Source organism: Notothenia coriiceps, unplaced genomic scaffold (assembly GCF_000735185.1).
Source record: "Notothenia coriiceps isolate Sejong01 unplaced genomic scaffold, NC01 NC01_scaffold00007584, whole genome shotgun sequence".
Lineage (NCBI taxonomy): Eukaryota > Metazoa > Chordata > Actinopteri > Perciformes > Nototheniidae > Notothenia > Notothenia coriiceps.
Window position 1 is genome coordinate 109,639 of NW_011340285.1, and position 20,872 is coordinate 130,510.

Consider the following 20,872-nt stretch of genomic DNA (forward strand, 5'->3'; position numbering starts at 1 on the left):
ATCTGCAATCTTTCAAAATCCCATAAATTAAGGACTACTTGCCAGTGTGTCGGCGGAGGGATTCGTCAGCTGTGCATCCGTGTGCTGAGGCAGGCTGTCCAGACTTGTACTGATGTATGCATGGTGGAGAGAAAAGGGGCAGGAGACCGGGGTACGATTGAACCTTGTGTGTTTAAGTATGTGAGAGACAGAGTCCTGACTATTACTCAGATGAATACACCTTAATACACATTATTTATTTATATTTAAAATGTCGAACAATTCAAAAGAGTTCTTCCTAGTGTTTCCCGTACGTGTGTGTACGTGCACAGGTGGATGTGTGTGTGTGATTGTTTTACTGATATCTGTGCAGGATCTTTCACACCTGATGCTGCCAATCAATCAAACACACACACACACACACACACACACACACACACACACACACACACATCCTGCTGCTGACATGTAACAGCCTGTTACACACTCCTCCAGCTTTCTATCTACTCTCTCTTTGGCATCACTGCCTCCTCCTCCACATCTCCCTCTTCTCTTTGTTCCCCCCCTGTCCCTGCTCCTTTCTGCACCTCCTCTATCTGTCTTCTTCTTCTCCCTTTACTTACTTATTCATTTCCCTCTGTCATCTCCTTCTTCAATACTTTCTCTCCTCTTCCTCCCTGAATGTCTGCCCTAATTCTCCTCCTCCTCCTCCTCCTCCTCCTCCTCCTCCTCGTGTTTCCTCTCTCTCTCACCCCATGCCCCTCTTCCTCTTCCTCTCCCCTTGCCTCCCTGCTTTCTCCCCTTCCGTTTAACTCCTGTGCTTTCTTCCCCCTCCCTCGTCTGCTTCCCCTTATACTTTACTCTCCACATTGATGACTCCTCTCATTCCCTCCCTCCTCTTCCTCTCCTCCCTCACCCCCTCCTCCTCCTCTTCCTCCTTCCTGTCTCCCTCTCTTGGAGTCTTCCTCTCGTGTCGCTTTAGATTTCCTGTGTGTGTGTGTGTGTGTGTGTGTGTGTGTGTGTGTGTGTGTGTGTGTGTGTGTGTGTGTGTGTGTGTGTGTGTGTGTGTGTGTGTGTGTGTGTGTGTACGTGCAGATCCTTCCCCTCCCCCATCCTCACCCAACAGTGGTAAAGCAGTTTCCCTCCGCTCACCTCCAGGCCCCCCCTCTTCTCTCCTCTTACTCCCTCTTCCTCTTCAGTCTAATTTTCACCCCTGCCACCTCCTCCCCCCTCCCCTCCTCTCCTCTCCATTCCTCTCGCCTCCTTCCTTCCTTTCCTCTCATTAGTCAGTGTCCATGAAACTCACCCTTCCACAGTCTCTCCTCTCCCTCAGTCCTCCCGTCCCTAACACATCCTCTCTAATGAACAACTCCTCTCCCCCTCCCCCCTCCCTACCTCCCTCCCTCCGCCCCCTCCTCTCCTCCTCTCTGTCCTCCCCTCTCCGCCTCCTCTGTCTTCCTCCTCCATTCGTCACTATGTCCCTTTCCCTCCTCTCCTCGCTCGGTTTCTCTTCGATTGTCCCTCCCACTCTCCCTTAAGCTCACTCTTGTTTCCACTTCTTTCCTCCCCCCCTCCTCACCACCTCCCTCCTCTCTCCACCTGTCTCCTTCCTTCTTCTTGCCTGTCTATCCATCTACTTGCTCTTCTCACTTTTTTCTGTCTTCCCTATTTCTCTCCACATGTCCACACAGTTCTCTCCCTCCTTCCCTTACACCTCCCCCTGACTCCTATCCCCCCCCCCCCCTCTAATAATCCTCTGACTTTCTCTGTTATCTCAGGAGATGTAGAATCGGATGTGATAGAATCTTCCTGCTACCGTCTCACAGTAGGACCACCATGCATGTCTAAATGTTTAATACTCACCTGCACAGTGGATGATGCAGTATGTCATTGCAGACTCATTATTACATGATTTTCATGCACTGAATGCCAAATCACAGCCGCTGCTGCTGCACTATGACACACTCAATGACTCATTATAGTCTGACACAAGCATTTATGACATAACAGATCATATGTTGAGTCAAAATGAATTTATATAAGGATGTAAAAGATAGTGGAACAGATAGAAACTCCTCTTATCTCAAGGCCTACAGTATACAAATGATCTTTAATATACACTGAAAACATTTAAACGCCCACTTTGTATGTATTATGTCAACAGATTACAAGCTTAGTTGAAAGCAATAATATTGAATAAACATAAATAAATAGTAGTTTCAACTTCATATTAGTGCTTCCAACTAACCTAATATGATTATGTGTAATCTGTTGACATAATAGGCTAAATTTAATTAAAGTCAATGTTTCATTTCTTTTTCAGTGTTCTACTTTAATTATTCTCTACCTTTTCAGTATTATACCCTTTGGTTTGGAGAGATCTGATGCCAGTCTTGTCATCTTTATGTTTTCACACTAAGAGATTGCAGTATAAATATCATTATGCATTCTGCATGAATGTACTTAGCAAATTCCATGACAATCTGCCAGTTAGTGTGTGAGCTATCTTGTCTGCAAAGCTGACAGTGATGGTTAAAGGGACAGTCCTAAAATCATGAATACAATTGTTTCTATAACTTGTATTTCTGTTTGTCTACAGATTTGTTTTGTCCCTAAGAAGGATATGGGCCGTAATGACATTCTCGATTATCCAACATGTACTTTAAATTATAAAATTTGGCTAAAATGTTCAATCCAGAACAGCTGACTGTGGTTTTTAATTGGGTTGAAGCAGACTTGTCACTTGACTCATGTGCTGCTTCACCACAACCCCCCCCCCCCGCCATGAAACATACATCATGTGTAGAAAAGAGTGCACAACCCTTTCATCTCAGAAGAATAGCGTCCGCTTGTACAGTCTATGTGTTGTAATTCTGTGCTGCAGGGCTCGCTGCTTTGAGAGAGGCCTCCTCATCCTCATCATCCTCATTCTCCCTCCTATCCTTTCAAACTATCCATCTATCTATCCAATCCATCTATACATCTATCCATCCATCTATCCATCTATCTATGGTCTGCAATCCAACACACACTTTGCTGAGCTGAAGAGAGGGATCTATTTGTGTGTGTGTATGTGAGTGCATATGTGTGCCAGTATATATTTAGGTGGAGATGGGAGAGGGGCAGTTTGAATTTCATTATCCAGTCCTCCGTGCAAACACACACAGAGAATGTAGAAAGTATGAAATACTTATAGACTATAATCTAAACTGCAGGATGAGTTGGTGTGTTTGTGTGTCAGTGATTCACCTCTGTATGCAAACACGGAGTCCTACAATGAGCAGCAGTCCTCTATAGACTCTCAGAGCCTCATAGCGCCCACTACTGTCAGGAAGAAGACAGTTTGTTTGCCGACAGCAGAGAGACAGATTCCATGAAGACAAAAGACTGTAGGCGGGGCTTAGACACTGCCATCTGCGAGCTGTGTGTGTGTGTACCCCTTTATTTGCATTATGGAAAAAGTGGGTAGGCTTTTGAGGGTGGCCATCTCATATCCCACCACACCAAGAACACACAGTCATAATCTGAGCAATATTTAACCCTTTTTTGGGTTGTTTCACGAAAGAGGAATAACAACAACAACAACAACAACCAATTTCCCCTTTACTTCCTAAAATTCAAAGCAACTTTATTGAAGAGCTATTGTTAAGAAACCCATAATCGTACAAAGAGAAACACAGTATATACAAATACACTAAGGAGCTCCAATTTGAAATACATACGTACAAATGGAAACTAATGGACGAGTTAAAAGTTATTTAGTATTTTGTTTCCTAATAAAAACTAAGATAATTAATTTGATAGAATACATGCTGCTTGTTGGTTGCAGAAGTATACAAGTATCTTTGTTCCACTGATGATCTTTGAACCGATTGTAATCCTGCTCAGCCTTTTTGTTTTCATCTGACCTTATTACAGTAAACCCCAAACTAAGAAATAGGCCTACTGCACAATAGTGTTGCAGAAAGCTGATCAAAGTGTAAATAACATTCCAACTATACTCAATGTGCCAATTAAATATTATTATTATTAAGATGTAGGCTAATTTCCACCCCTCAGGAAAAATGTGCTGAATGTGTTTCTGTACTTAATGAGTTTAATTGAGTCTCTTCTGAAGTCCTTTAATAAGGGTCTTAGGGGTGACTTATGTTTCCTTACATTTTTGTGGTTGCTTCTTAGGCTTCACCAGCCAATAAGGCCTACAGTTGGAAAATGGAAACAGAGGTAGCTTAGTATTTATTTACTATTCTCTAGTCTTTTGTCTTGTCTGGAGCTTAGTTAATGAACCAAGTGATTTCCTACTAAACATCTCCACCTAGTGGCCAATGTGATACTCCATATCTCAGAAGGATTTACTGGGGGTAAAATTCACCCTCTGGGTTTATTTATTTGTTAATTAAATACAAATGGGCAAAAGTCCAAGCAGCCCCTAGACCCTCTTCATATATATTGTTGCTTTATTCATGCATTTCTGAAAATGTACAGTGTATCAAACACAGTAGCGGCCAGCCCATAGGGGCGCTAGGGGCGCCGCCCCCCCTCTTCCCACAAGTTTGATTGTGATTAAAAAAAATATATATATATATATTTAAAAATAAAATATATATATATTTTTTAATGAACAAGGTAAATATTATATAGTTTGTATCAGTAAAATGTATAATCTACAATAAAATCTCGTTTAAAATTGTTTTACGATGTCTAAAGTTACTGATAAGTCACATGTTTCCTGCCTGGCCGCAGCGTGTATCATTACCCTCTCTCGTCCGGGCGGTAGAAAGGAGCCCTCAGCCAGAGCAGCAGCAGCCAACAAGCTGACTGTTGCTATCTGTAAACTATGCCGCCGAAACATAATTTCAGCCAATCAGCGTCGTCAGATCTGATGCTCAAAGGGCGCCCTGGCCTGTGTGTCTGTGAGTTGTTTGGACTCGTATCCAAGGTGACGCAGTAGTTGTCGAGGATGGCTGCGTCTGCAGGTGGAGACTCCGGTGCTAGTGGATCGCCGGAGCTGTAGATTAACATTTACATGCTTATAAGTTATTGTAGTTGCAAGGGCAATGCCTGTAGCACCATGGAGCATATGTGTGGGCTGGACCTGTATTTTACAGGAAAGGAGTGAGCAGAGGGTCGAGTTGTCGATTCTTGTTCAGTTTTCATCTTCCTCACCCTCTCAGACTCGCTACCATGGAAACCAAACAATGGTGTAGCTGTTTATTAAAGTCAGAGTGGAAACAGTCGTGAATAAATCGGATTTTGTCAGCAATCGGAAGAAATGCGGGAGAAATATGACCCCGGGAGGAAACCGGGAGAGGGCAATGAAATCGGGAGTCTCCCGCGAAAATCGGGAGGGTTGGCAAGTATGACACACACACACACACGCACACACACACATAATGTTCGTATTTAGTCTCCTGATTTTAAATGGGAATTAAATCATTTGAGTGTTCCCAAAGCACCAGTGTCCTGCAGTTTGTGTGGGCCTAATGTACTGTTGCACAGTTTTGGAAGATTCATAGCTAACCACACAGAAGATTATGGATTATCTCATATTTTTAAGCCTCAATTTGTCCTCCTTTATTAATGAATAATAAAGTGTGGAAATCCATTCTGAATGCACCGCCTCTGACTCCCGTTCATCGGCTCTAGTGCCAGGGGCGTCGCCTGGACCTGGAAATATTCGGGGCTTAGCCCACAGTGGCGGCGCTACAGTCGAATTTTCTACTGCAAGACTCCCCACACGCACATACACAATTGCGCCATCTGGTGTCACAAACGTGTGCCTGCATTAGCTTTGTTACGGCAATGGATTGTGGGAGATTCTCATAGCACGTGAGGATCTTTTGAGGGTGAGGTGCCTGTATTATCTCGGCCTTGCAACTCGCGCGAGAAACTCGGGTTTTCTGCAGCGTCCTTGACTTCAAGTACCGCAATATGACGCAGAACCCTTGCAGTCCCCTACGTAGCCCGGGACCACCAGTAGGCGCGTGTCCAGGTGTAAACTTTGTGGTCGCATGGCCGTACACTCGAACTTACACCGCCGTGGCACATCGGCCAGGTCGCGCAGCACCGCAAACCCACCCCATTAGGTCGTGCCCGCGGTTGCGGCAAAACCGAACCCTTTGCTGCACGTCTCTCGTCGTCCGGGGTTCCCACCGCCTGTATGTATCTGCAAGCACCAACTAAGCGGACCGCTAAGTTGTGGCACCCCCCCCGCCCCCCCCCGGGACCCATCTGCCCTTGAAGCCACACTGCACCACGAGTGACAACCACCACGCGGCCTCTCACCCGCATCGCAGTCAGACCTTTAAGTCGTTGTCCGACTCTTTTTACAAGGCGCTTCGCTCCTGTCGCAGCATGGGCGGAAACGGTTCACATGTGTGACTCCCTCCTTGCAGTCCATAGTTGGTTCGCAAATAACAATTGCAGTGGTCCTAGGCACTAAAACCCCTTTTCTTTACAGACGGCAGTGTTTTAGGTTCAACTTGCGGCGGAGATTTATGTTGTGTGTATCGGGAGTGTGTGCATGGCACGCTTACCCTCCGGCGGTAATCGGCAGCGGTGGCGCAGGTACAGGTGCCCTGCAAAAAGGGCCAGCTGCGCCCTTGTTGTTGAGCAACTCGGACACAGGGTGTCTTGTCGAGGACTCTAGACAGCGACTTTCTTGTCGGACAGCACCGGTGGCGAGTTCCCTATGACTCGCGTGTGAGGAGCAAAAAGCCTCCGACAACCGGCAGGTTGTCGTCGCAATTTTTAGAAGGTGCGAATACGGAAGTGAAGTTACCCACTCCACTGAAACGGAGTGAAAAGCGGCTTGACGTAACACCCTTCGTTTCGCCTCTAAAGGTCCGTAGAGTCCGGAAGTTTTTTCAACTCGTTACAAGTGAAAACTCGATCCGCCCTCATGTGTAGTTTAGGGCAAATACGTTTAGACTGTCTATGTTTCGCATCGGGTTAGTTTGGTACACATTCGCCTCACTGTATGGCGTCAAAGTAAAAGATATAAGGATTATATTGACCTCCTCTTTAATCACTAACTCCATTCGTAGTGGGATAGGAAATACCAATAAATAATGGCCATATGTTTGCCTCCTTGGTCCGTAATCCCTCCACCGTCTCTGTCACCACTTAACATCAAAAGCGGACAAACCCTAAAATTAGGTCAAATGAAGGCAAAATTAACGAGTAACAAACATGACAGCCCCAGCCCAATACAACCCAAACAACGAGCGTTTTTTTAGGGGTTCGAAGTCTATTGGGGAGGTTCAAAAAATTAAAACCGGACCACACGATGGATTCGTCCCGTCGCTGTGTGAAGAAGCGAGGCGGCTTGGGGCGGCAAACCATTTTTAGAGGACACAGGTGCCCACCATCAGTGCACAGTTCGGAAAATGAAACATCTCTCCCGCGTCTCGCATGTCATCGCGAGACGTGCCCGACGACCCCATCGTCCTTTTTTGCCAGCCGAGAAGTCGGTTCCGTGCCCCACATTACCTTCACAACGATCGCGGCAGATGGCCCTTCCGTTCAACGGCGACCTTGAGAGGTACTTTTTAGACCCCTAAGGGCGGATCATCTAAATTGTAAAAGAGATAATCGACTCTACCGAACCGACATTCCGTCCCCAGCGCATTCCCCCACTTTTCAATTCGCTAAGATTCCCGGGCCTGACTGTCCCCGGTTTGTAAAATCTTAGTAAGTGTTTTTTTCAAATCATAGGAAAGTAGTTTAGTAGTTATAATTGTTATTAGGGGTGTGACTATTACATGAGTGATTTGAATGCTAAGTAAAGTGAAAAAAAGAAGTTTTCAATTAATAGTTCGGAGAACATGGGGAAGATGAATGGTACATTACCAAACCAAGACGGGAGGTTTCGACACACCTATGCGGATAAAGATCGTTCGTCTCACTCTCGGACACTCTTCCCTACGGACATGAACGACACACGGTACAGAGTTGGAGTGTGTTTCAGTTCCGAAGTCTTTCGTTTTCTTTCCTCTCTTTCTGTTCTCTGCTCCCTGAGTTTCCTCTGTCAGTACAGTGGTCAAAAAAGTTTCTTTTCCACCCACACCCATGTACTCACCGAGCCTGTTAATTCGACAATCGATTCCAATCAGGTTAACATTTATTATTAACATTACAAGAACGACTGTAATTCATGAGCAATTATATGTATAGAAGTGTTATTGGAGCTCAAAAGTAAAGTGACGGAGAAAAATCGACTGTAAAGTATTTACGTCCATGAAAAAATGTTCGATAAGAATGATTTAGTCAACAGGTGAGGGGACCACGGTGTAGTCCGGAAAAGTCAAGGTAAAGGCAAAACAACAGGCAAATGTATGAATTATGGGCGAATAAACATCAACCATACATATAAATTATTTTTCTAGACGACGAATACAAAAAAAAAACGATATAATAAAATATTTACTATTATAACCACAATTACAAGTGAAATAAAATTAATTCTCCAGTACCCTACCATATAAGATTCAATATAATAAAACTAAAACCATTTAAAAGGTAAGTTTTACAAATTTTTTCCGTACCATGTCATGTGGTATTTTCTACTGATAACTCCAGATAACAGGTCCTTACAATCACCAATATAGTTTATCACTAAGATGACGTCGTCTTAAACGTGCAGACGAGTCACAATATGCAAGTGGCGAGTCACAGTCATTTATAACCACGCCAATCATAACCTGATGTTCTATCTACGTTGTTCGATCTATGTACAGTCATAGAATTTTCGTATTTGGACTAGCCAAACCCAAGACTCCACACCAATGTCGTAACCGCACGAACGAACCGCGCCGGACACCGGACCTACCACCCCGGTTTACACTATAGAAAAAGGGTACTCCCGGTTTTAGGGACCGCCGCGGGACCGACATCCGGAACTTACAGTTCATAGGACCGCCCGGGAGAGGAATCGTCTATTCAATTTACGGGAATTCTTCTTCCCGGAATTAGCAGGAGGAACCGCGCCCCAGACGCTATTTAGGGTGGTGGACCTACTGTACCTCGAAGGTAGGCCGAACGATGGTGCACCTTTATAAAGTTTAGGGGCAGTGCCTGAACAGCCGTCCGCTTCACATGGAGGTTTACACTGGCTTGATGCGGCGTCGCCGTACGAGGGTTTTGAGGCCGTTGAAATGTTTTTGTAGCGCTAGTCGGTACAATAACTCAGAAGCCTTTGAAAGTGCTTTTGCAGTCCCAGTGGTCACAACTCGGGGTACCCGCAGCGGACCTTCGGGGCCTACAAAAAAGAAAATCGGGGGCCTGTTTAAGAGGGAGTTTATTTATTATGTAATTGGCATGAAATGATCTCCTACCGTCCTAACATTAAAGGGCACAAGTCACCTTACGTTGTCTCCGTTCTGTGGTGGTCTGGTTTAGTCTCTCAACGTACCTTTATTTTGCGACAAAATAACCGACTGTCCATGTCATGGAGACACTCACACAAATTTGAAATTTGACAGCCCCTGCGCCTCAAAGACTCTACCCTGGTAATCTGGTAAAAAATTTATTTTTTTTCCTTTTGCCGTTAAGAGTTCACCCACCGAGTTGTGTTGTTGGGGTCTCGGTGGTGGACTCAGTCCACTTATTCCATACATTTACAGTCATTGAATGTTCAATACCTTTGTACCATTCGTTTCGTATTTAATATTCGATGCAACTGTTAATGAAACTTAGCGACGCGCATTCGATTTGGCAATCGTTCATCGATTATCGATACGGTCTATATCAATTTATTCGTGAAACAGGTATGTTAGATTTACAACACAAAAAAAACGCAATGGACCACTAAAAGTTTCTTTCGAGAGAGCTTTACAACTGAATGACAGTACAAGCTGTGCTTCGATCTTCTGATGGCAATGTTCATGTTGTCAACTAGGACTGAGGACAGTCAATTTCACAAAGTATCAATCGAATCGATTCGTCAGTTGGACGTGACTGTATATACCTACAATAACACTGACATAAAGACTCCTTTCAGTCGACTTTACCACCGTTATCAAAAGTGACGTACAGTTGTCGTACAAACTTGTATAAACGTCGTCATTTACACCGACAAACCGGTGTTGCCATGACTGCACCGGTATGTTGTTGGAACGTTAATTACACGATGGTTGGAGAAAACACGTCTAAAAAACATACTTAATATTAAGAAGACTAACTATAAAGGATTAAACTGTTCGATCAAAGATACACTTGTTATGTAATAACTCTACCTGGTCGGTCGATTGTTCAAACAATCCGGGTCTATGTGGCGGTCAGTGGACTCTTCAGCGCTGCGGCTTTGGCTGACAACCCAGCGGCCTGGAGAGGAGCACTCACCGTTATTGAGAGGAATGATCGTCCGCCGCCATCACACATTTAAAGTAGTAAGTTTTCTCCGTTTGTTGCCTTTGGCTTCCTGTCACTCTTCTTCTTGTCTGAGGCCCTATATTTGTTTGTTGTCTTATCGCACAAAAGAAAAGTAAAAGTGAGAGCAGGTAACTTTTGTTACTTGCTTGTCCTCGAGATATTTTGGCTACTCCACTTTATCGGCAGGGCACACATAAGGTAGAAGGGTAAATTTAGTAAACAAATGGAGGGAGTGCTATTGCCCGAAGAGTACGTGACTAAGCGATCGGACTTGTCGGGTTAGGTCACAATAGGGAAACAGGTGAAGGCCACCACAAGTGCTGCGGCTAAGTTGTACAACTTAGCCGTTCTTTTCCGCAGTCCAGCCGTCTTTTCTGGGCTTCCACGCCACGTGTGGTGAGGCTTATTCCCGCACGGGTGCCGAGTCAAGCCCGGGGCTGAGGGTAAATTACGGCTAAAGCCCGGCCACATAGACCCGGAAATATGTTTATAAAGGCTAGTTTCGATTAGGGTCACCCCGAGGACTTTCCCCGTTTCCTGTGATACGAAGGCTTATAATTCGGAACTGGGGGTAGAATTTTAACTTATACTAGTTTTTTAATAGACGTCACAGCCTCCGGAAAAAAGGAGTAGTACAGTTTAACATGTCGAAGGAAATCAAAACTTACGTCTTTCTACTGATATAATCTCATAATTCACCTTTTACTGATATAATTTCACAATTCACTTATATAAATGCTGGCACCGTCAGCGCAGGCGCCGACGGCAACATGACTGGCGGCCTATATGACAGGATTCAACCGGCTATTGAATGAGAATTGCTCCAACAATTTTCCAAAGAGTTACATTTCAAATTGATAAAAAGTTAACCAATATAATGTAAAACACTGTCACACCCACTGTGAGTAAAATTACTTCTGAAACACTTACCACACATAGAACTTTAAGTAAATAAACTGTCTCCGACCTTTGACTAACTGGAATGTATGAACCAAACACAAATTGATGTGGTCAGTAGTGTCTACTCGTTTGTCTCTCTCCTACTTCTTTCCTCTTGTCCTCTTTCCTGTGTGTTCCTTCCTCTCTGTTGTCTGTTCTTGCCTGTTCCTCTGTTGTTACTTGTCGCTTTGGTTCTTGTCTGTCTCAGGTTACCATGTACTGACTAATCCCTGACTTCTATGTCCCGGTTCCGTTCACTCTGTAGTGACCGAAAGGTAGGTCGTACAAACCGTCGTTTTCTCTAGTAAAGTTGGCGTTTGTGTTCACTACTCCCTTTCGTGTTCCACTACCTTTGACGGTTCTCTACTCCCTGACGTTCTCTACTTCCTTCGTCGTCAATACCGAGGAAGGTAGGTAAAAAAGTCAAATTAGACTAATAGATTGTTGAAGATTATTAAGCTCGTATGAAATACTAAATTAACCTTTTAATTTCACCAAATTTTATTATTATGGGCAAAGACTAAGACTAAGAAACTGAAAAAAAAACTGATACACAATTCTCTACATTAGGCTATAGAGAATTACAACGAGAGTTACCACGGTGTTCTAACTACCGAAAATTGAAGTTATAAATTTTTTTTAGAAGGACCCCCTGGTCTCCTGCACTCACAGGGTTTGCCCTGTGCAATAGAGACGAATACATTGCCAACATCACGGGGAGCCGTTGTCTAGTGAGTCTCCGACCACTAATGAAAGGACGTAAGTTACCTGTCGTATATTTTTCTTGTGTACTCAGTAACGTAGAGAACAAAGGGTGGGGGTCTCTACCGTATGTAAAGTCTTTGCGATCTCCATCCTGTTTGTTGAACAAGCGCCGTACAGTATTTGAGACAAACTAGTTTGAGAATCGCCCTCGAAAGTCGGGAAGCGTTTCCCTGACCTTTCTACGAAAAACTTTTAGTCATAGGTTAGATGTACGAACAGTACAAAGTCTGTGCGAGAGTGGTTTGAGGTCCCGGACGTGTTATGGACGTCTGTTCTTTGTTAACTGACCAGTCGTTCTAATGTTTTTGTCGTCAACTCTTGTGTGACTTTTCAATAGGCTTCATTGTGCTTCGTGTTACTCCAGATACTGTTCTGGCACGGACAGTACTAGAACTATAAGGCTTTGACACCTGTGCTCCTTTCGCATTCTTTGTACCTTCTGAGAACAACTCCGTAGTAACTCGTTACACTTGTAATTTGTATATGTTGACCACATGTGTTTAGTGTGTGGGAGCGTACAAGTTACCTGTCGTATTTTCCGTGCACTCCCCAAACAACGAGCTAATCGATAACTACTAGTGCAACTATTTAGTATATTTTGTTATCGGTTAGAGTGTTTTTTGTACAAACGACACTGACACTCGTAATTTGTTAATTGTAATTTGATTTGTTTGTGTTGTCATGCAATAACAGCAATATATTATTTTTGTATGNCGCTACCATGGAAACCAAACAATGGTGTAGCTGTATTAAAGTCCGAGTGGAAACAGTCGTGAGTAAATCTGATTATGTCAGAAATCGGGAGGGTTGGCCGGCCACACACACACACACACACACACACACACACACACACACACACACTTTAAATGGGAATTTAATCATTTGAGTGTTCCCAAAGCACCAGTGTTCTGCAGTTTGTGTGGGCCTACTGTACTGTTGCACAGTTTTGGAAGATTCATAGCTAACCACACAGAAGATTATGGATTATCTCATATTTTTAAGCCTCAATTTGTCCCCCCCCCCTCTAACATCACCAGAAGTCATAATTTAAGGGGTCATTTCTAAAAAAAAACTGCCCTAGTATGGTTGTCACCATTTCCATAGCCCCACCAAAAATATTTTCCACCAGCCGCCACTGTAGATTAGTATTAGTGATAGTGATGTTCAGCCATCTCTGTCTGGTAGCAAACTCTCACAGTTTCATCAAATATGTTTATGACAGAAAATGAAAAATGAGTGGCAACCCCTGGCATGGAGCGGTGTTCTGGTAAACATTTCTTATTTGTAATTAGGATCGCAGTCTGAACAGACGATGTGTTCACTTTCACAACAGAACTGTTGGACTTGTATTAACTCTGGTGCGTTTGCCTGTTTGATTTACTCCACATGGTTCTGTTTGTAATAACCGCCTGAACAAAAAACAGACCTGAATATGGATTTATGATAGCATTTGTTTGTATTGTGATTTTCCTGTACTATAATTGGGTTCTTGTGCAAGTACTTTCCCTGTATTTCTATTCAGTGTGTATTGTATTCACCATAAACTGAGGAGAATAGAAAAGCCACTTCATTAATTGTTATGTCTGGGAATAATGTTAATGTTGGCTAGACAGTTTGTATAATCTTTACATTGCATTTAAATAAATACCACTGTTTTGTATAGTTGTGTATTAATTTATGCTTAAGGATAATGCTAAGGTTTGTTGTTGTTTACGACGGGGATTCATACCATAAAGGTTTCAGTGCAACCGTGGATGGTTAAACGTTTTTGATTGTGTTAACGTGCTAATGGGCTATCGTGCAAACGTGTTATCGTGATAATAACCTGTAAAAGTTTCAGTCTAGTTGTGTACTGTCTTTACTGAATGCAGTGTTATAGTTTGGTTTTATCACGTTGGTAGTGGACCGTGTAAGATCCAATGTGGAGTTGGACTGTGAATTACTTTCAATAAACCTTCTGTGACACCTTGGCCTAAGAACGACCACACAATTATCAACAATATACAAATAAAAAAAGGGATGGTTCTCTGTAGGTCATTTACTATGATGGCCACCTCTCACATTTGATACATTAGTTAGAAATAATGAAGTATGGCCACTTTAAGGACATTTGTTTACCTCTATGTTCTGGACCATCATGGCGTTGTTGGAGAAGTCAGTAACCTCAGCCGAGTTCTCCAGAACCTGGAACACCATGTGGCTCCACTGAGCGAACACCAGCAGAGGGTCCTGCAGGATGTTCCTCAGGCCCGACTCAGACTCTGAACACAGCCTGGTGGCTCTGCTCTTCACACTGCAACGTGAGCAAACAGCACACTTACAACAGAGAACAGGGACCGATACTGGAGACACATTTTGACTGGATTTTACCCAAGCACTCCTCGTTATCATTATGAGGTAGGAAGTAGTTCTTAGTTGATAAGATTTCCTAATAGTTTGTTTTTTTCATTTTCAAGACCTTTGTTTATATTGGCTTGTGGTCTTCTTTACTGACACTCACTGTTAATATCAGAAAGGCACCCTTTTTCAACTGGGTCTTAGTTTAATCAACTTTGAAAGCATCATTATTTAGTTTTCAATAGTTGCAAATCCCACAGGGAGTAGTCCAGCTTGGAAAATTGAATACAGAATTTCTTTTCATTTAGGAAACAAAAATAAAACGAATGCACACACACACCGTTTGCCATCTGAAGCAATTTGGTAAACGACCACACTACTTCATAGCCACAGTCCCCCACATAAATTACTTATAAATTGTATTTATTTCGTCAGCAGAGGAATTCAACTCAAATTGACTTTGCCAGGTATCATCTACATGTATTCAAATCCCTGATGTCTGAGCCTGTTTATTGATAATTCACGTTCACACATTGCAAAAACAATCCTAAAGTTAGTGGCACACTGCAACATAAACAAGTAACTTTTTACTTTCAGGTTTTTTTAAACAGCTAGAGACTTCCTGTCACAAACCTCTGATGTTCTTTGACAACAGCCAGGACATCATGAGAAAGGTGGCGTGAGTCCTCTGAGAACCTGAACAGCTCTTTGAGCTGAGCCTTCAGTAGTTCCACCTGGGACTCCTCCCCTGCCAGAGTGTTCCTCACCCCCTGCAGGAGACACAGGAACACCAGCAGCGTGAGCTCCAGATAACAGGATGCTGTGATAATGTTAGCACAGACAGTAGTCGTACACTTGTAGTTCAGGCGTTTTGTATTCCATTTAACACCATGTGAACATCAATTAATTCAGACCATTAAACATAAAATAACTCAGGCTTATTGTCTGTGGCAAAAATGACTGCAGAGTGAGTCAATTACAACCCAATATTAGCATTAATACAGTCATTCAGCCTAATAGAAAATAGCTATAGACCAGGGGTATTCAACAAAAATTCAAGAGTTAGAGAAAATGTCCTCAAGCAAAGGTCCGGAAATTCATTATGTCTAACCTGCATTATGAATAAGTAAAATATACAGCTCTGGAAAGAATTAAGAGACCACTGCAAAAGTATCAGTTTGCTCTGGCCTCTATTTATAGTTATGTGTGTGAGTAAAATGAAGAAAATGTAGATCTGGCTGAAATACTAAGCAGATCATGGCAGCATCCCACAATCCCCTCTGTTTCAGCCCTGTTTCCAAAGTGCTGATTCTCTGTCTGTTACGTTTAGATGAAAATAAGGAGCCCCTCCCCACGCGCCTCTGAGAGAGATTTGGTTACAAAGAACTCAATGGTGCTCTAGGAGGAGATTCAGGTGATAAGGTGGAGGGGGGCGGGGGGGTTGCCTTGTTTGGTGATTGGCTAATGGTTACACAAGCCAAAACATTGTTCTGACATCATAAAGTGACCAAAATCTGATCAGCTCTCTTTCAGACAGGTTTTTATAGAAATGGATCAGGACAAAAAGAGAGAGAATCTTTGTTCCTGAAACTTTCAGAGTCTCTTTCCACAGAGGGGACACATGTTGATGTATAAGAGACATGAAGAAGAGGGGACACATGTTGATGTAGAAGAGACATGAAGAAGAGGGGACACATGTTGATGTAGAAGAGACATGAAGAAGAGGGGACACATGTTGATGTAGAAGAGACATGGAGAAGAGGGGACACATGTTGATGTAGAAGAGACAGGAAGAAGAGGGGACACCATGTCTCTTCTACATCAACATGTGTCCCCTCTTCTTCATGTCTCTTCTNCATGAATTGCCAAAAAAATATAAGAGGGAAAAACAAGACTTTTGCTAGATTTGGAAGGTATCTAGACTCTTTTAACGCGACTCTTTTCTGCTTTTTGTAACAAACCGAAGACTATACCGCGGGTAATGACTTGAGTGCTTGCAAGAGCGTTTTCCATAGCGTTGACGAGCGCTGCTAGACACACTGCAGTTCGCCTTCGACCGAATCTGTATCACCTGTGACTTTCGCACCCTATGACCAAACGGTATATACCATACATCGATTCGATTGAAAACATACATTTGTGTTAGGCGCCCACGAAATTTAGGATCATTCCCACACTGGTACACTGCTTTGACGGCGATCTATGACACTTCACATTGGACACGCCCTTGCACTAGTTCACGCGACCCCTTGTAGCTTGTGAATCGCTTCTCGTGAACTCCTCCTTTGGTGTTTTACTTTGTTGAGGTGTACGCCGGCCCGTCGGTGTAACCGCCCGCTACCAAACCCTGGTTTTATTGTTGCTAGTTCCATTCGACTTGTTATGAAAACCTCCTAAAAGTCAAGTCCTTATCCGAACATTTTTAACCGTTAAGCAATCATTGTGTACATCTCAAGAGGGTCATGTTTGTACCACATCCTGTGTTCAACCTTCCCCCGTGTTATTTGGACTGATCCAAACTTAACACTCAACTAATACTCAAATAAAAGTTACTATTAATCGAGTGTTATTCAAGTGAAATCAATGAGTGTGTTGAACTGTGTTCAGGCCAGAATATTAGGCCTGGACTTGGACTTGGAGACCTTGAACTCAGGCCTGGACTTGGGACTTACACTCAGGTCCATGTCTCGTGATTAATGTCACATAAGAAGGGATAAGACAGGTATGGGGTCTCTATAATAGAAATGACAACTATGACTATACATCATATAAGCGAATAAAATATAATAATGGTGCGGATTCAACTTTGAGCTAACACTAACCAGTTACACCTGTAAGGTCTCTAACAATTCAGAGTGATTGTCTGGCACAGTGATTCCTCTTTTCTGGCAACGATTCCTCCTGAATACACGTCACTATAGTTAGACTCTTTCATAGGCCAGCAAAAGATTATAATGAGGTTTTGCCTCCCCGAAAAAATATGATGTAAATAATAATTTCGGAAAAATGTAAATACAACTTTCGTCTGTGGGACCGAGAGCCATCTAGCACAGCTGTTCCGGTTTTAACCGGACTTGAACCGAAACTTTTTACAAGTCCAGTACCGGTTCGGCGTACCGGTACGCAGCACTAACTGTAATAGACCGACTTATGACTAATACAAATGTATAAACACATAGGATACTATATAAACACACATTATATAAGTCAGTGGGGAGTCTCAGCAGCTCTTTAACAGTAACACTTCCCTTCTGTATATGATCTGTGTTATGATCTAACACATGTTCTGTATGCTGCTGTTTACACCAGACTCACTGTAACATAGACACTGGGAGGCTGTTTTACTTCTACAGCAATTACCGGTGTCTTCTCTCAGAAGTGACCGGTGGTGAAAGTAACTAAGTAGATGTACTCAAGTACTGCACTTAAGTACAATGTTGAGGCACTTGTACTTTACTTGAGTATGTCACTGTGTTTTGTCCACTACAGTTCAGAGGTAAATGGTGTACTTTTACTTCATGTATTTAATACCTTTAGTTACTTTACAGATGTGGATGAATGATGTGAAATATAATCAAGTGTTAAATCAGACTTTAGTTCCACCTGGAGGTAAATCTTTTGGGGAAATGGTTTTAAAGTCCAAATATGTAACGGCTATAATAATTTGTGTTACTGTATTGATGTTTAGTCCGGTAAGAAGAACTCAGTTACCCATGGACCCCTCGTAGTTCTCCGACTCGGTTCCCAGGAAGCTGTTGACCTTCTTCACGGCGGCCATTTGCACCTCGAGGTCCGCCAGGTTCCTCACCACCCAGTTCAGATAGTTAGTGACCTGAGGAAGACAAGAAGGACGCATTGTTATTAACATAGTGTTTATTATACAGCCCAAACACAGCAGCTCCACATTTACAGCCTTCAAACCAACCAGAAGTGCTCTATGATACCTGTGCTAACACCCCGTTTAAATGCATCTTACATTTAGACTTTAGACCAGGCTTACAAATGTTGGGGTTGTGTCCAAACTACAAATAGATTTATTAAGTGGCTGCAGGTTTCATGTGAGTATGTTTCTGGTAGAGCATGGACAATATTAGGACTAGTATAAGCGGAAATTAAAAAGATCTTAAAACGGTAAAGTGTTCTTAGTGTTGTTTTTTAACACTCTTTGGATTTGTCCGGTGCACACAACGTGATTGGTTGCTGCCTTGAAGATAATAAGATAAGATAAGATGTACTTTATTGATCCCAAATTGTGACATTTTTGCGTTGCAGCAGCATCAAAAACAAGGCATTGCAGATAAGTAGAAATTAAAAGAGTAGAAATAAACAATTCTAAACTGTAAACATCTCAAAATAGAAATAAAAAAGCATTACAAAAGTAGAAAATGTGCAAGTTGACCGTGAAGATAAAGAAATTGATAAAAACCTGACAAATAGAACAATATTGAAGGGTTGATTTTCAGTTAACACAATCATTTATTCGACGTGCAAAAGCACAAAAGACATCTAGGAGAAATGAAGCTGCTTTTTATGCTTTTGTTCCGAGTGTAATATTTGCGTTATTCTACGTGAAAGTAATCAAAACAGTTCGCAAAAACATATTGATGTGCAAAACAATCACACGGTAAATATGACCCTGGTGTAGTGCTGTGTACCTGGACTCACATTCAGGTTCAGGTCCGGACTCAAGTCCAGAGGTTCAGGTTCAGGTCCGGACTTGTGTCAAGTTGTGTGAGTAACTAAAGTGAACTTATTGTGAGCTAATTATCAATTGAAAATAAACTCATGATCAACTCAAATTCAAACTCGTCAGGTTTATTGTGCCCCCTTCCAACTTGTGTCTACACCATGTCTTTTCTAGAACTCTACATGTGTTACTAACTACACAACACAACTACATACATAGTGATGTACATGCAAGACTCAATATGCAAGAGTACAAGTCAATGTGTTCTTGTTCAAGAACAACAACATATTGACATTGTCTGGGTGAAGTGTTGCTCTTTCGGCAGACACTATATCACCATACATACAAAGGAGTTAGCTTAGCTACACTACCATATATGGCAACCAGCATCCCACGCTGTCAGTGTCCACTATGTCTAAGCCAGCTTCGCTTGACGTCACACAGATCTCGCGAGCAGTTGCGATATTTTGCGAGACTTCGTGAGTTCTGTAATGGCCGCCATATCAGAAGCCAAAACAATGTTTTTCGTCTTTTCTCAGCGCAAATTTCTCGATCTATGGAAGGTTTTAGATGGTTTAGAACACAAAGGAGAATATACGTAAGTACCGGTTCCTGACGTTCCGGTTTTAACCGGACTTGAACCGAAACTTTTTACAAGTCCAGTACCGGTTCGGCGCACCGGTACGCAGCACTACCATGGTGTGATAAAGTCTTTTGAGTTCAATCAAATCAGAATCAGGTTTATTTCCAGGTAGGTTGACACGTACGACATACTTGCCAACCCTCCCGATTTTCACGGGAGACTCCCGATTTCATTGCCCTCTCCCGGTTTCCTCCCGGGGTCATATTTCTCCCGATTTCTGACAAAATCAGATTTACTCAGGACTGTTTCCACTCGGACTTTAATACAGCTACACCATTGTTTGGTTTCCATGGATTTCTGAGGTCTCAAGGTTGTCAAGTATGACGTACGAGGAATTTGACTTGATGTCGTGGTGCATACATACAAGCACAACAACACAGATAGAGAACTATCTTAAGGAAACTATAATAACATTAAAAGATAAAGAACTGTATAAGCATGTTGGACCCTGCTATGAAAACAACGATAAGTATACATAAAAAGAGGAGAAAACTGCACAGACTGAAGGAGGTCAGGTGCTTTGATAGATTGAATAAAGGTGATAACCAGAGAGGACTCACAGTGAGGGCGTAGGTGAGTCCGAGGCCAACGAGGGCCCCGTGGTTGTGGCTGTACTGTAAACTCCAGATTGAAGCTCCTGCAGCCGTCAGAACGATCACCGCTCCCAGGTAATCCTGAACAAGAGAAGCAATACTCACTCAGTGATACGTAATCATTCTAAATCTAAAACTCCTAAACCAAGTGCAAGAGGGACGAAAACAAACAAAACCATCACAGCACGAGTTAGCGTCTTCCTATTCGTCCAGCCAATACGAATAACAAACAGTAGAGTGACTTACTGTGTGAAGGTAAGGTAAGGAACATATGAATTCAAGTATTTCCTCTACCGTGCGGACCTCCAGCCAGCGGTTGGCGGCGGACAGAAACAAGTAGGCGGTAGTTGTTGGTGTTCTGTCAGGCTCCAACATACGCTGCTTAAAACGAGCCTCGGTGCCTGAAATAAACAACAACATCTTCATCAGAAACTAAATATATAAGACTTCATCTTATAATCAGCAAAATGAAAAGTCGATTCGGTTGCTTTTGGCCGAGCTTTCTCTTGATTGCTAACTTACAGCATCCTTTGTTAATGTAGTCTTAAACTAAACTTG

At 42.8% G+C, this 20,872-nt stretch overlaps 1 protein-coding gene across 1 annotated transcript in view; it reads right to left on the reverse strand.

Annotated features, from left to right (window-relative positions):
- Positions 1 to 4,161: 4,161 nt before the first annotated feature.
- The window catches only part of LOC104944168 (nesprin-3-like), a 25,488-nt gene continuing 8,777 nt past the window's right edge, over positions 4,162 to 20,872 (reverse strand). The window contains exons 4-7 of the mRNA XM_010769669.1: positions 15,025 to 15,161; positions 14,173 to 14,347; positions 4,924 to 4,987; positions 4,162 to 4,178 (exon numbers count right to left, since the gene is read on the reverse strand). Coding sequence (XP_010767971.1) covers positions 4,162 to 4,178; positions 4,924 to 4,987; positions 14,173 to 14,347; positions 15,025 to 15,161 — 393 coding nt within the window. The remainder of the gene's footprint in view (positions 4,179 to 4,923; positions 4,988 to 14,172; positions 14,348 to 15,024; positions 15,162 to 20,872) is intronic.